This window comes from Physeter macrocephalus, chromosome 8 (assembly GCF_002837175.3).
Source record: "Physeter macrocephalus isolate SW-GA chromosome 8, ASM283717v5, whole genome shotgun sequence".
Taxonomy (NCBI): Eukaryota; Metazoa; Chordata; class Mammalia; order Artiodactyla; family Physeteridae; genus Physeter; species Physeter macrocephalus.
This window is the reverse complement of record NC_041221.1, coordinates 42,845,562-42,858,846: the sequence shown is the minus strand read 5'-3', so window position 1 is coordinate 42,858,846 and position 13,285 is coordinate 42,845,562. Positions and strand designations below refer to the sequence as shown.

General features: G+C 44.3%; 1 protein-coding gene across 1 annotated transcript in view; it reads left to right on the top strand.

The window, feature by feature from the left end:
• Nucleotides 1-13,285, top strand: part of MTMR12 (myotubularin related protein 12) — a 69,656-nt gene that overhangs the window by 27,602 nt on the left and 28,769 nt on the right. The window contains exons 2-7 of the mRNA XM_024121828.3: nt 347-407; nt 3,050-3,192; nt 4,511-4,583; nt 5,450-5,580; nt 7,106-7,199; nt 11,005-11,134. Coding sequence (XP_023977596.1) covers nt 347-407; nt 3,050-3,192; nt 4,511-4,583; nt 5,450-5,580; nt 7,106-7,199; nt 11,005-11,134 — 632 coding nt within the window. The remainder of the gene's footprint in view (nt 1-346; nt 408-3,049; nt 3,193-4,510; nt 4,584-5,449; nt 5,581-7,105; nt 7,200-11,004; nt 11,135-13,285) is intronic.

The window sequence follows — 13,285 nt, the reverse complement described above, 5'->3', positions numbered from 1 at the left end:
GGGTTCGTGCCCCGGTCCGGGAAGATCCCACGTGCCGCGGAGCGGCTGGGCCCGTGAGCCATGGCCGCTGAGCCTGCGCGTCCGGAGCCTGTGCTCCGCAACGGGAGAGGCCGCAGCAGTGACAGGCCCGCGTACCGCAAAAAAAAAACCCCCAAAACAAAAAAACCCCTTAACACAGCATTGTAAATCAACTATACTTCAATTAAAAAAACAAAACTTAGCTTGTCACATAAACAAAAAACTCCTGAGCGAATATGATGTTTTAGTGTGTATTCTGAAAGTATGGCTTTATGTTATTCATTTTGAGCCCTTAAATAAACAAAAATATTACCCTTTTCTCTTTTAGGAAATTCACACAAACGAAAAGGAAGTAACAGAGAAGGAAGTAACGCTTCACTTGTTGCCAGGTAACAGTCATGTTAGCATCTTACCTCATGTGCAATTCAAAGCCAGTGATAAATTGTGTCATCCCTAGTAGCACTATATATAAACTCCTTTGTTTTCATCCAGACAGTGTGTGACAGTAATGAGTTGGACAAAAATATCAATGTCTTTAGTTCAGTAACTGTATACCTGGGACCGAGTATTTCAACAGCTACAAAGAATTTTTGTTTCCCCTTCCCCATAGCTGACGAAAATAAACGTGGGAAATTCTCACCTCTTTTGTAAGCAAATGAGGTCTTTTTTCAGGGTGCCTTACTTGGCCCCATCCAGTAGTCTGGTCCCAAGTCAGGAAGATCCTGGTCCCCTGCATATCCCTACACCTGACCCCTACTGGGGTTTAACCAACCCTGGGGCTGCCAGGGCTTTGCTCTTCGGTCATCACCAAGGAGCCTGGATTGGTTGGATTTCTTCCTTCCTTCCTTTCTTCCTCCCTCCCTCCCTTCTTTCTTTCTTCCTCCCTCCCTCCCCCCCTCCTTTCTTTCTTTTCTTCCTTCCTTCCTTCCTTCCTTTCTTTCTTTCTTTCTTTCTCCCTCTCTCTTTCTCTCTCCCCTCTCTCCCTCTCTTCTCTCTCTCTCTCTCTCTCTCTCTCTCTCTCTCTCTTTTTCTTTCTTTCTGATGGAGGAGAGTGACTCTATAGCTTAAGTCAAGTTTTAATCATTTCTGAATTCAGAAACAAACTTCTTGGTAGTGTAGCCTCTCCATATATGGGGCTATCCAGTGAGTTGTGCGTTCGATTGTTTTGCTACTTTCTTTTTTCCAGTCCCAAATAGCTTTTTTCATAAGTATTTTTAGATACACTTCCCAAAACAATTGAGTCCTCATTCTGGTTCTTTTAATTTTATTCCATTTTATTGAGAGGATATGAATATGTACAAGTTTCTGACTGATCCACCTTATTTAGTAAACATATCAGAATCTCTAACTTTTTAAAAAATGTTTTTAAGTTTGGAAGGCTTTTCCCAATAATAATGGCCTAAACCTCAATCCATATATCCTATTGTATTTCCTCTTCTTGGGTTATATTGTAGATTCTGAAATTTACTTATGTCTTTAGCTTAGTGTCATGTACATTCTCCATTCCCCTGGATTCCTGATGGCCTCTTCTAGGTGTGCAGCCCAGGTTTCCTAGACTAGACTGTGATCTTTTCCAGCTCGTGCCTCCCATGACCTGAGACTTTGAACGTACAAGCTGACAAGTGTGGTGCAGGTTGCCGTGCTTGCAGAACCTCTCCTGGATGTCGTTTTAGCTCCTGTGTGCCAACTTCTGGTCTCCAGTGTCTGACCATGGACCCATATGGCTTGCCTGGTCTTGGGAGAGGCTCACCATTAAAGTTGTTTTACACCAGGAGTTGAAAGCACAGGAAGCCTTGCTCACGTGTCTTCTACCTCGGATTCAGCTGAAGCACTTTTTCTGGGACTATTTTAAACCCTAATGAGGCCCTGACTTCACTGTTTTCTTCAAGCCGAGTGGTCTCTGTAGAGGCTGACCTGGTGACAGAGCCATCTTCCTGTATTTCCATTGTAATTAACCCCTTGGAAGAGAGAAAAAAACAAGATGAAATATAATATGTGTCCCCTGATAGTCTTAGTGTCTGAAATTCTTCTTTGTTTTCATATCGAAAGTTAGAATAAATGAATTTTGAGCCAAATGGTAAATTTAAAGACATTGAAGGAAGTATCCAGAGGGAGATTCTAGGGAGAAGATGGTTACCTGTTGGATGAGAAGAAAATTCCTTTTTCTTTCTTGTCACAAAGTATTTACACTTAGTTTTTGTTTTAAATTTTACACTTAGTTTTTCATTTCCCCTGTATCCTTCTTTTTTTCCTGCCCTTACGCAGGCATCCAGCCCTCATGAGCCTCTCCACTTCCTGCCTATCCCTAAATCCTCATCTTTTTGACTATAGTGAGAAGTACTCTCTATCACCAGGAAATACAGCTCTCATGCTGCTGGGCGTCTGCAGATAGAGCAGGAAAGGTGACACACTGAGAGGAAATACTCTCAACTAAGAAAGAGAGGAAACAGGTTTTTTTCCCACAAACCTCTGACCTCCCTTTTCCTCCCATCCTTGTCCGTGGAGCCAGAATGAGTGCAGTCGTGCTGCACCCTCTGTGCCTGAGGAAGCTGCCTTAGGGCCCCGGGCCAGGGAGGCACCCGCCCCCTTTCTGCCGTTCCGGGGTGAGGAATGGCCCACCCTCACAGGAAGGGGGGCTCCAGAGCTACGTGCCAGAGCTTGCTGGCCAGCCCTTCTGGCTTTGCTCACTTGGGTACCGCTTCTCCAGAACTTCTGCTTGGGTCCAGGTGATAAAAGCACTAAGATCTGTGTTTGTAAGTGTAGCCGAGATCATTTCTACCTGTTTGGACACGTCCAGTATTCACAGTGAGAAGATAGAGAAGTGCCCCATGTAAAAGTGTATCCGAGTCATTGCAATTTCACTTCTCCACGGTTGCCACTCTGCGTCATCTTCTCCCCACGTTTTGCAGCTCCTGTGTGCTGTGTTGTAGTGCGTGTTTGTCTTACGGGGATAGAGCCGGGAAGCTTGTACTGTTTGCATTCTGCATGTTGCCTGAGGACCCTGAGGAGGACTTGTTTTGGTTTTGATCAGGTGAACAGCTGCTCTGTGAAGCCAGCACAGTGCTGAAGTGTGTCCAGGAAGATTCCTGTCAGCGTGGAATCTATGGGAGGCTTGTCTGCACAGACTTCAAGATTGCTTTCTTGGGCGATGACGAATCTGCGTTGGATAATGATGTATGTATGAGCTGCACTTGGCTGAGTTTGTGGGAGCACTGCATTGGTGGCCCCATTGTCTTTTCTCCCAGCTTCTCAATAACTCACCCCTAAGGCACGTAAACACAAAGGCCAGAGTCTTTCTTACCACTAGTCTGCTCTCTCTCCTTTGGCATCTCCTTTCAGTGGGAGGACCACTCTGCAGTTTCCCACCAGTGCCTCACGTCACGCTGGCTTGCGTTTGACCTCATAGGTTGACACCATCAGCTTTTAATTTTCTTCTGTATTTCAGCACAGTACGTATCACTCATGGGAATCACATCTCCCCAAATATACTAGTTCCCCATGTTTTGTCTGTACTGAACTCTTCCTCAAATTTAGGAACTGAATTCAGTTATGAAACTGGCACTGAATGCAGCACTGAGTTTGGGTTTACTTTGTGGTTGCTCTGTGCTTGTAAGACTTGGCCCCCTTAGGAAGAGTGAGCAACCCCTCAGGGCGCGCTGGTGGTAATGGGAACCGGCTGGCCCGGCCACGCCAGCACCCCGCCACCTGGCAGCGTGGGCTTCTGTGCGGTTGTGGCTGTAGCGGCCTGGTTCCTAGTCGTGTACAGAGGCAGCGTTTACAGAGCTTGAATCTCCCGGGGTTTTCTTCCTGCCTTCTCGTAGCTCTGTCACTCACCTGTCTGCATTTGTGTGGAGAAATCTGAACCTATGCACCACCTGCCAGCATCTCTCAGGGTGTTGTGCATGCGGCCTGGTGGGTTGGCCTGGGAGCAGCCGGGAATGGCATGTCCTGTCTGGGTTTGAAAACGAGTGTTCGCAGCATTTCTCACACACTTCATTCCTTCATCGTCCCTCTCCTAGGGATGTGACTACATTTCCCTGTTTGTTTGTGTAGGAGTATACCTTTTCGTTTATTTTTTCTAGCTTTACTGAGGTATAATTGACATTTAACGTTGTATTAGTTTAAGATGTACAACGTGATGAATTTGGTGTATGTGTATATTGTGAAATGATCATCACAATATGTTTAGTTAGCATCCATCACATCACATAGTTAAACAATTTTTTTCTTGTGATGAGAACTTTTAAGATGTACCCTCTGAGCAACTTTCAAATGTACAGTGCAGTGTTATTAACTCTAGTCACCGTGCTGTACATGACATCTCCAGGACTTGTTTTATAACTGAATTTGTACCTTTTGACCACCTTCACCCATTCCCCCCACCCACTCCCCATTTTTCTTTATATGCAAGTGGAGGATGGTGATTTGCTCTACCTGTAAATGTCACAGTGCATAGCAAGGAATCACAGTTGTTTCCTTTTGAATTTTTTAGGAAACGCAGTTTAAGAATAAGGTTATAGGAGAAAATGACATTACCCTCCACTGTGTTGATCAGATTTACGGAGGTGAGTATCTGTTTTCCCCTGGGGTGTTGCCAGCCTTTGAAAGTATAGCTGATAATGATGAGTGTTTTTTTTTTTTTTTTTTTTTTTTTTTTGGTCCTTTATAGTTTACTGAAATTTCTTCACATATTTATCTTGTTTAAATCAGTTTTATGGGTGATAGAATTGAGATGCGAAGTGGCTTATTTGGGGTCGCTTAGCTGGAGGAGCTTGGACTTGAACATGGAACCTGTTCTTTCTAATACTCCACGGTGCCATTACATGATAGATGTTGATCATAATGTCAACGTTAGCTGTGCAGATCTCACTTTAAAGGCTCACCTGATAAAGGTCTGTCGTACCACACTCGGGTGTCTTTTCTTCTGACTAAACAAAGCCTCTCTGGGCTCCACTTCTCTATTTTTGTAGTCAGGGCTTTGTCAGAAATCATTCAGTAGCCATTTATGGTGTTCCCAGCACCAAGAGGTGCTGCGTGGTCCAAACTCTGGGAAAGGGAGGAGGGTGTCAGGAGGGGCCCCAGCCATAAACCTGGGAGTTGACTGTCCCAAAAGCAGATCCCTGGTGATCTCCCATCTTTCGTAATCTCAGCTTTCAGAGCTGGGTTTTCTGCAGGAGTCAGTTCTGCCAACAGTGGCCAGTCCATGTGGGTCTTGTGCTTCCTCGGGAGGAGTGAGGAAGCCTGGCTGTTTCAGAGACCAGGGCCCCTGCTGAGTGGGACTGGGCCCTGCTGACAGTTACTTAGAAGCTGGTGCCTTTCCTCTCACTTTTGAGAGGCGCCCTTGGAAGTTAATAGTCTACCTTGTTTCTTTAGCATTTAATTGTTGTCTTATAACATGATTTCCCTTCTTGCTTTCATTGTTGATGTGTAGTGTTTGATGAGAAAAAAAAGACTCTCTTTGGACAGCTGAAGAAATACCCTGAGAAACTCATCATTCACTGCAAAGACCTCCGGGTATTCCACTTTTGTCTGAGATACACAAAAGAAGAGGAAGTCAAAAGGGTAACTAGTCGCATGTGTTTTTCTGTTTTATTTCCCATCAGGTTTTCCCCACTTCAGTTCTTGCTTCCGTTGCACGAAGGTTGAGGGGAGCCTTTCATCCTGTAAAGTTGAAATTGGTTATAATCGCGTGTGCTTAGATTAGAATTGAGAGAGAATTTGGTAGAGCAGGACTATATTATCTTGGCACATGCTGCGTTTAATCCTTCAGTTCATAATGTGTTCATTCCCAGAGCCTGCAGAGGGTGGGAGGTGGTAAACCAGGATCAGAAGGCCGTCAGGGGAAGGGGAGGATGGAGCAGCTAGAAGCAACCCCCTTTCCCCACCTCTGACAGCCTTTCCAAAAGGCAGCAGCAGTGACCCCCAGCTCCTGGCATGAAGGAGTTGACATCTGGGAGGTCGTGGTTATGTGTGGAAGGAGGGGGAGGTACACGGTTATGGGCAAAGTGAGTCACCAAATGAGCCTGTGCTCTTGGTCCCTTACTTAATCTGTTTGCTGCAGCACATTGAGATGTGTAACTGGGCAAACTGGTCACAGTGGTTATTGTAGCTTCCAAGATTTCTCTTAAGATATTGAAGGTCTCAGATTTGCCACTGTCATGGTAGATACATCGGGGGAAACCTAGGGAGAGACCAGTTTATCTGTTGTCTTTGGCTGCAGTGAGTTATGCCTTCTTTTCAGGTATACTTTTAATTTTCTTTCAGGTAGTGTGGTAGATCAGTTAGAATAATAAACATGACTCCAGTATCTGTTCTGAGCAGGAAAAAGAGTGGTGTAGACATGGAAAATCCCCTGAGAAGCCAGAAACTTTATTATTATTATTATTTTTTTTTTTTGCGGTACATGGGCCTCTCACTGCTGTGGCCTCTCCCGTTGCGGAGCACAGGCTCCGGACGCGCAGGCCCAGCGGCCATGGCTTACGGGCCCAGCCGCTCCGCGGCATGTGGGATCTTCCCGGACCGGGGCACGAACCCGTGTCCCCTGCGTCGGCAGGCGGACTCTCAACCACTGCGCCACCAGGGAAGCCCCAGAAACTTTATTTTGAATGATGATTTTAGTCATCTATCCAAACATAACTTTTGTTTGGAACTTCAGACAAAAAGCATGAGAGATTGATTGCCTTGTCTTCTAGAAGAAGATCCTTAAGGCCACAACAAGTAGAACAGAATAGCTAAGCATCTTGGTTATTATCTGGTCAGCTATATATCTTTGACATGTCAGATTTTTGGAGTATCTGAAAATGGCGCTTAAGTTTTTTTAGTGCTTTGTTTTTGAGAAATTAGACTATGTTTTAAAAATTGCCCTGGAAACTCAAAGCTCTTAAAAACCTGACAAAATGGTTAGCGTTCTGTTTATCTGGCATTATTTCAAGAGATCACATCACAGATACAGACCTCAGTGAGAGTTAGTTAGCAAGCTGCCCATCGGAGCCCATTAGCATTACGGAAACCTAGACAACTTGGGTCTTGTCTCTCAGTGTTTATCTGCCAAAAGCATGACTGTATCCATCGCTTGGTTCTTTTCCAGATTGTCAGTGGCATAATCCATCATACCCAGGCCCCTAAGCTGCTTAAACGATTGTTTCTGTTTTCCTATGCGACTGCAGCACAAAACCACACAGGTAAGCTTTCATCCGCAGGTAGGCAGGCCCCTTCCAGTTCCTACCTGCAACTTGTGGGAGAAAACCCATCCATGGGTTTTGTTCCCCTCTTCTCTAGCAATGGGTCGCCTCTTGCTTGGGTGAATCGTTCAGATTTCTTTCAAAAAAAGTTTTCTGTTTCTTTCCTGTGATCTTTGTTTCTTTAACTTATCTTTTAGGTTTGTTTGCTTTTTGTGAGGGATTACTTGTTTGTTGCTTATGAAAGAAAATCAGTATATTATGATTGGGAATGTGAGGCTATAGAGAAGCAAAACTGAGACAAGTTTAAAATAACTCTGTCTGTCCCTGGATTCTGTTTTTCACTTTAATACACTTGGTTTCATTTCATGAGACCCTAAAAAATGTCTTGCATTCTAGAAAGTTTTTAAACAACCAGAACATGCCTTATAGCAAATGTTTGGGGGAATGGAACAGTTGTACCTAAGAGAGCACATCAGAAAAGTAGTTTGGTTAGAAAACTTAAAATTCCAAATGTTTTCCATTCGGTTCCTTGAACAAGAGAGCAGTCTTTTAAGTAAGAAACTGTGGTCATCTGAATTAGCTATTAATAATGCCTAGCTTTGTACAGTGTTTCTACAGATGTCTGTCTTCTTCCTTCTCTGGGTCTCTCCTCCTCCGTCTGTCCACTTGCTCTGTCCATTCCTCTTTTTTTTAAATTCCAAATTATTAACAGTATTTTTATTTTTTTCTTCCAGTTTTATTGAGATATAATTGACACATTACTGTAGAAGTGTAAGGTGTCCAGCATAGTGATTTGACTTACATACATCTTGAAATGATGACCACAGTAAGTTTAGTGAACATCCGTCATCTCATATAAATATAACATTAAAGAAATAGAAAAAATTTTTTTCCTTGTGATGAGAACTCTTAGGATTTACTCTAACAGCTTTTGTGTATAAGGTACAACAGTGTTAATTATATTTATCATGTTGTGCATTACCTTCCTATTTGCCCATTACTCTTAACGTGAAGTTGATGTTTACTGATCCTGAGTGCCATGTGCCTTTCATCAGGGAGGTGGCATGTTAGTTTAACTGCATATATCATGCTTTCTGGAATGCAGAGTTGCTTTGTCACTAACTGCTCATTTGGTAAATGTTTATCGAACGCTTGCTGTGGGTCACGCACCCTGGGGATATGAACAGGACTAAATCCCTGCCCTCTAAGAGCTTCAAGTCAGAGAGGTGTGTCCTCTGGTGGGAGGGAACGACCACGCTGGGGAAGGGAGGGCTGTCAGAGGGCGACGGCTGGTCCTGAACTGCTGGTGAAGGATGTGGGGTGTCCGGTAGGCACGCAGGAGTATTTGAGGCGACGGGACAGGCGTGTGCAGAGATGTAGATATCTAAGAGAGTAGCTTGCATTTGGGGGACTATGGTGATCTAGTAGAAAAGGTATGAATTTCCAGGTCTGTCCCACCTGAGTTCAAATCCTTGTCCAGCTGCCTCGTAGCTGTGTGATCCTGGGGATGGCACTTAACTCTTGGGCCTCTGTTTTCTCATTTCAAAAAATAGTATTGTTAATGCTTCCCTTGAAGTGTTGTGAAAATTACAAATTGTTAAATGCATGGCGCACAGGGTGCAGTCATTAAATGAGGGTTAATTGAGAGTGTAACTGCTTATTCAGGACAGATTATGCTCAGAGAGCTACACTGACATAAAATATACTTAGCACTACTATCAGGCCGAGCATAAAATTTGTTCCTTAATTCAGTAAGTTCATCTTTGTGAATGATCTTTTCACTCTAGCCATATGTATAAGTGCTGATTAGCTGGGTGCTGGCTGACAACAGCTTGTTGCAATAGGAGATATACAAAATATGACTTCTTTGTTGATTGCTGTAATTTACATAAACATTTATTGGGTCTACATTTGAAAATCATACTCTACTTTTAGGAATTCTGCCACTTCCTTATATCCTGATTCTTGGTCTGGACCCAGCACAGGATGGTTTCTCGGCTCCCCAGCATGTGTTGATCTGTGTGCCAAAACCCTTACCTTGACTGACCCTGGCAGTAAGATCCCACATGCCGTGGGGCAACTAAGCCCGCGCACCACAACTACTGAGCTCATTACCTTGTGGTGGCTTTTTGTGCCAGAAAGCCCAGGATAGATAGCATCTTCTATTCTGTCTGAATTCTATGCTTGTTTTCTCCTTCCACCCTCCTTTTTTTTTTGATGAGTAAAGATTATAACTGATAGGTGCAAGTTGACCAATTTGCTTTTTGATTGAGTAGGGGTTTGTAGAGATGGGTGCTTTGCAGTCTGAACATCTTTCATTTTACTCAGGCTTAATAATTCACAAATGTACTTTGGCTAAAAGGTCCTAGGAGTATTGTTACTACTTATGTCCATGGGGGAATTTATTAATATTTGCATTTATTACTTTATGGAAATTTCCTTTACTGCTGTCTGGGTTTGAATTCCATTTCTGCCATTGCCTAGCTCTGTGACCTTGGGCAAGTTAATTGACCTTTCTGTGCCATATCTGTAAAATGGAGGAAATAATACTACCTACGCTGTAGGGTTGTGAGGATTGAGTTATTATATGTAATATGCTCAGGATAGTGCCTGGCATACTAAGTGCTATATAAGCTTAACTGTTGTCTTTTAAATCATTATTTGTCTTGTCATCCTTTGTACTATAATCTGTTTGTATTAAAAGGACCAGGTGGGAGTTTTATTAAACACTTTGTTTTTCCAGGAAGGCTTGCTTTTTTTTTTTTTGATATTTTTGTTTATTTTAAAAATTTGTTTATTTTTTTGGCTGCGTCGGGTCTTCATTGCGGCACGTGGGCTTCTCTCTAGTTGTGGCACGCAGGTTTTCTCTCTCTAGTTGTGGCACTCAGGCTCCAGAGCTTGTGGGCTCAGTAGTTGTGGCACGCGGGCTTAGTTGCCCCGTGGCATGTGGGATCTTAGTTCCCCAACCAGGGATCAAACCCACGTCCCCTGCATTGGAAAGTGGATTCTTCACCACTGGACCGCCAGGGAGGTCCCAAGGCTTGTTTTTTTAAGATGTGCACAGGCTTGAATGAACTGATTTGTGTAAATACCCTAGGGTATTGGTTTTGGTGCATGTCACCCCCGTCAAGCTGTGCTGTGGCTTGAGAGAGGACCAAGGACACACCTGCTGGGCTGCAAGCGCAGTGCTCCTGGGCACTTTCTCCTAGCAGGTAGCGGCAAGGTTAGGGGCAGAAGTCCCCGTCACCGTGATGTGGCCCTTGGCTTGCAGGCCCTGACCTTCACCATAGCTGTCTGATTTGTTTACAGCCCTCAGAAACCAGGTGTCACACTGCAAACGCCCCTTTTGGGCAGCGCATCTTCACACTGAAGGAGGCTTCACGCTCAGAATCTGACATGCTGTTCAAATGAGTTTGCCATCTTATGCACACATTGGTAGGGCTAAAAATATTTTATTATTTTAGCATTTGTGCCAAGCCTGTCTTTTAGTGCTGCACAGGATCTTTTTATGTTATATAAATTATCTCATGGTCAGATGACTGAAAATGGAGCTATAAATTACTTTTGCACGGAATGGAACAAGAACAGCTGCTTTCGCCCAGCACAAAAAGACAGAGCCTCACTCATAATTTTGGATGCATGACAGAAAAAAGGAACAAGGTTAGGATGAAGCAGTGAGCTCATGCGGTGGGGATAAAAATGGGCTTCATGGAGGAAGTTGGGGCCCGAGGAGCCACTTTCACACCATTAAAATACCAGGGCTTCACGACAAGATTTTACCGTCTTTCTCCGTTTGTGTTGTTAGCTGCCGACCCCAAGAGCCATGCCGTAATGTTTGACACACTTCAGGACTGGTGCTGGGAGCTGGAGAGGACCAAGGGCAATAGGAAGTACAAAGCAGTGAGTGTCAATGAAGGCTATGAAGTCTGTGAAAGGTAAGCTCTCGGTGTTGTGCTTTTCTTTTTGAACAGCTTGGTTGAGATTTAATTCACATGCCATACAGTTCACCTGTTTGAAGAGTGTAGTGCTTTTTAGCACATACACAGGGTTGTGCAACCATCACCACGGTCAATTTTAGAATATCTTCATCATCCCCCAAATAATAACCCCTTACCCCTTAGTAGTCACTCCCCATCCCCCCCCCACTCCCCCAGCCCTAGACAACCACTAACTGCTTTCTGTCTGTATAGATTTGCCTATTCTTGGCATTTCACATAAATGGAGCCATATAATATGTGGTCTTTGTGCCTGGGTTTTTTCACTTAACATAATGTTGTCAAGGCTCATCCATGGTGTAGTATATATCAGAATTTCATTGTTTTATTACTGCTGAATAATATCCCATGGTATGGATATACCGTATTTTATTTATCCATTCATCAGTTGATGGACACTGGGTTGTTTTCACTTTTTGACTACTATGAATATGCTGCTACAAACATTAGTATACAAGGTTTCATATGGACGTGTATTTTCAGTTCACTTGGGTATATTCCTAGGGGTGGAATTGCTGGGTCATATAGTAACTCTGCATTTAACCTTTTTTTTTTTTTTTGCATTTAACCTTTTGAGGAACTGCCAGACTGTTTTCCATAGCCACCGCACCGTTTTTACACTACCATCAGCAATGTATGAGGGTTCCACTTTCTCCACATCGATACTGTGCTTTTTTATTTTTATTTTGTTATTATTTTTTTTTTGCGGTACGCGGGCCTCTCACTGCTCTCCTGTTGCGGAGCACAGGCTCCGGACGCGCAGGCTCAGCGGCCATGGCTCATGGGCCCAGCCGCTCCGCGGCATGTAGGATCTTCCCGGACCGGGGCACGAACCTGCGTCCTCTGCATCGGCAGGCGGACTCTCAACCACTGCACCACCAGGGAAGCCCACTGTGCTTTTTTAAGAAACCCTTAAAGTATCCCTTAAAACATTTAGAAGTGAATTTGTCTTTTTCTTCCCATTATTATATCTGTAATCTAAATGTAAAACTTTTAGAGGCATTTCTGAATTTATATCATGTATTTGCTTTCCTTTTATCAAGCATTTTATTTATTCATTCAGTGAACATTTTTTAAATATAAATTTATTTATTTATCTTTGGCCGCATTGGGTCTTCGTTGCTGCGCACGGGCTCCCGCTAGTTGCGGCGAGCGGGGGCCACTCTTCGTCACGGTGCACGGGCTTCTCACTGTGGTGGCTTCTCTTGTTGTGGACCACGGGCTCTAGGCGCACGGGCTCAGTAGCTGTGGCTCGTGGGCTCCAGAGCACGGGCTCAGCAGTTGTGGCACACAGGCTTAGTTGCTCCGCGGCAGGTGGGATCTTCCCAGACCAGGGCTCGAATCCGTGTCCCCTGCTTTGGCAGGCGGATTCCTAACCACTGTGCCACCAGGGAAGTCCCTCAATAAACATTTCTGAGGGTCTCCTATGTGCCTGACAGTGTCCTGGCTACTGGAGATAGAGCCTAAAAATCCCTGCCCTCCTGGAGCTTTCGTTCTAGAGGAGGAAAATGATGATAGAATAAGTGAGTAATTATAGTGTATTAAGAGGTAATAAGTGCTATGGAGAAAAATAGATCAGGCCAGGGACTGGGGCATGCTGGAGATGTTGGCAGGAGGGTTGGTCAGGCAGAGGGAACAGCAGGTGCAAAGGCCCTGAGGTGGAATCTTGTCTGGCTTGTGTGGGGAATAGCGAGGAGCCCAGGGGTTGGAGAGGAGTGAGCAGGGGACAGAGCAGTAGGAGGTGTGATCAGGCAGGAGAGGGCCAGCTGGGTGCTGATGGGCAGGGAGGGTTTCAGAATTTATAGTGCAGTGCGGAGGAGTTTGAGCAGAGGCGTGATGTGATCTCACCTACATTTTTAAAGGATGACTCTGTGTAATCCTTTTTTTGAAACTTAAATCTTATCGTTTTGGAACATAATCCTCAACACCCTGCTGACAGTTTCAAAAAATGCGTATTTTTCTAGAGCATTTTGTATTTATGGTTCCGAGGATCCTCTTCAGTAGATCAGTTTTGATTTTTTTTTTTTTTTTTTTTTTTTTTGGCGGTACGCGGGCCTCTCACTGTTGTGGCCTCTCCCGTTGCGGAGCACC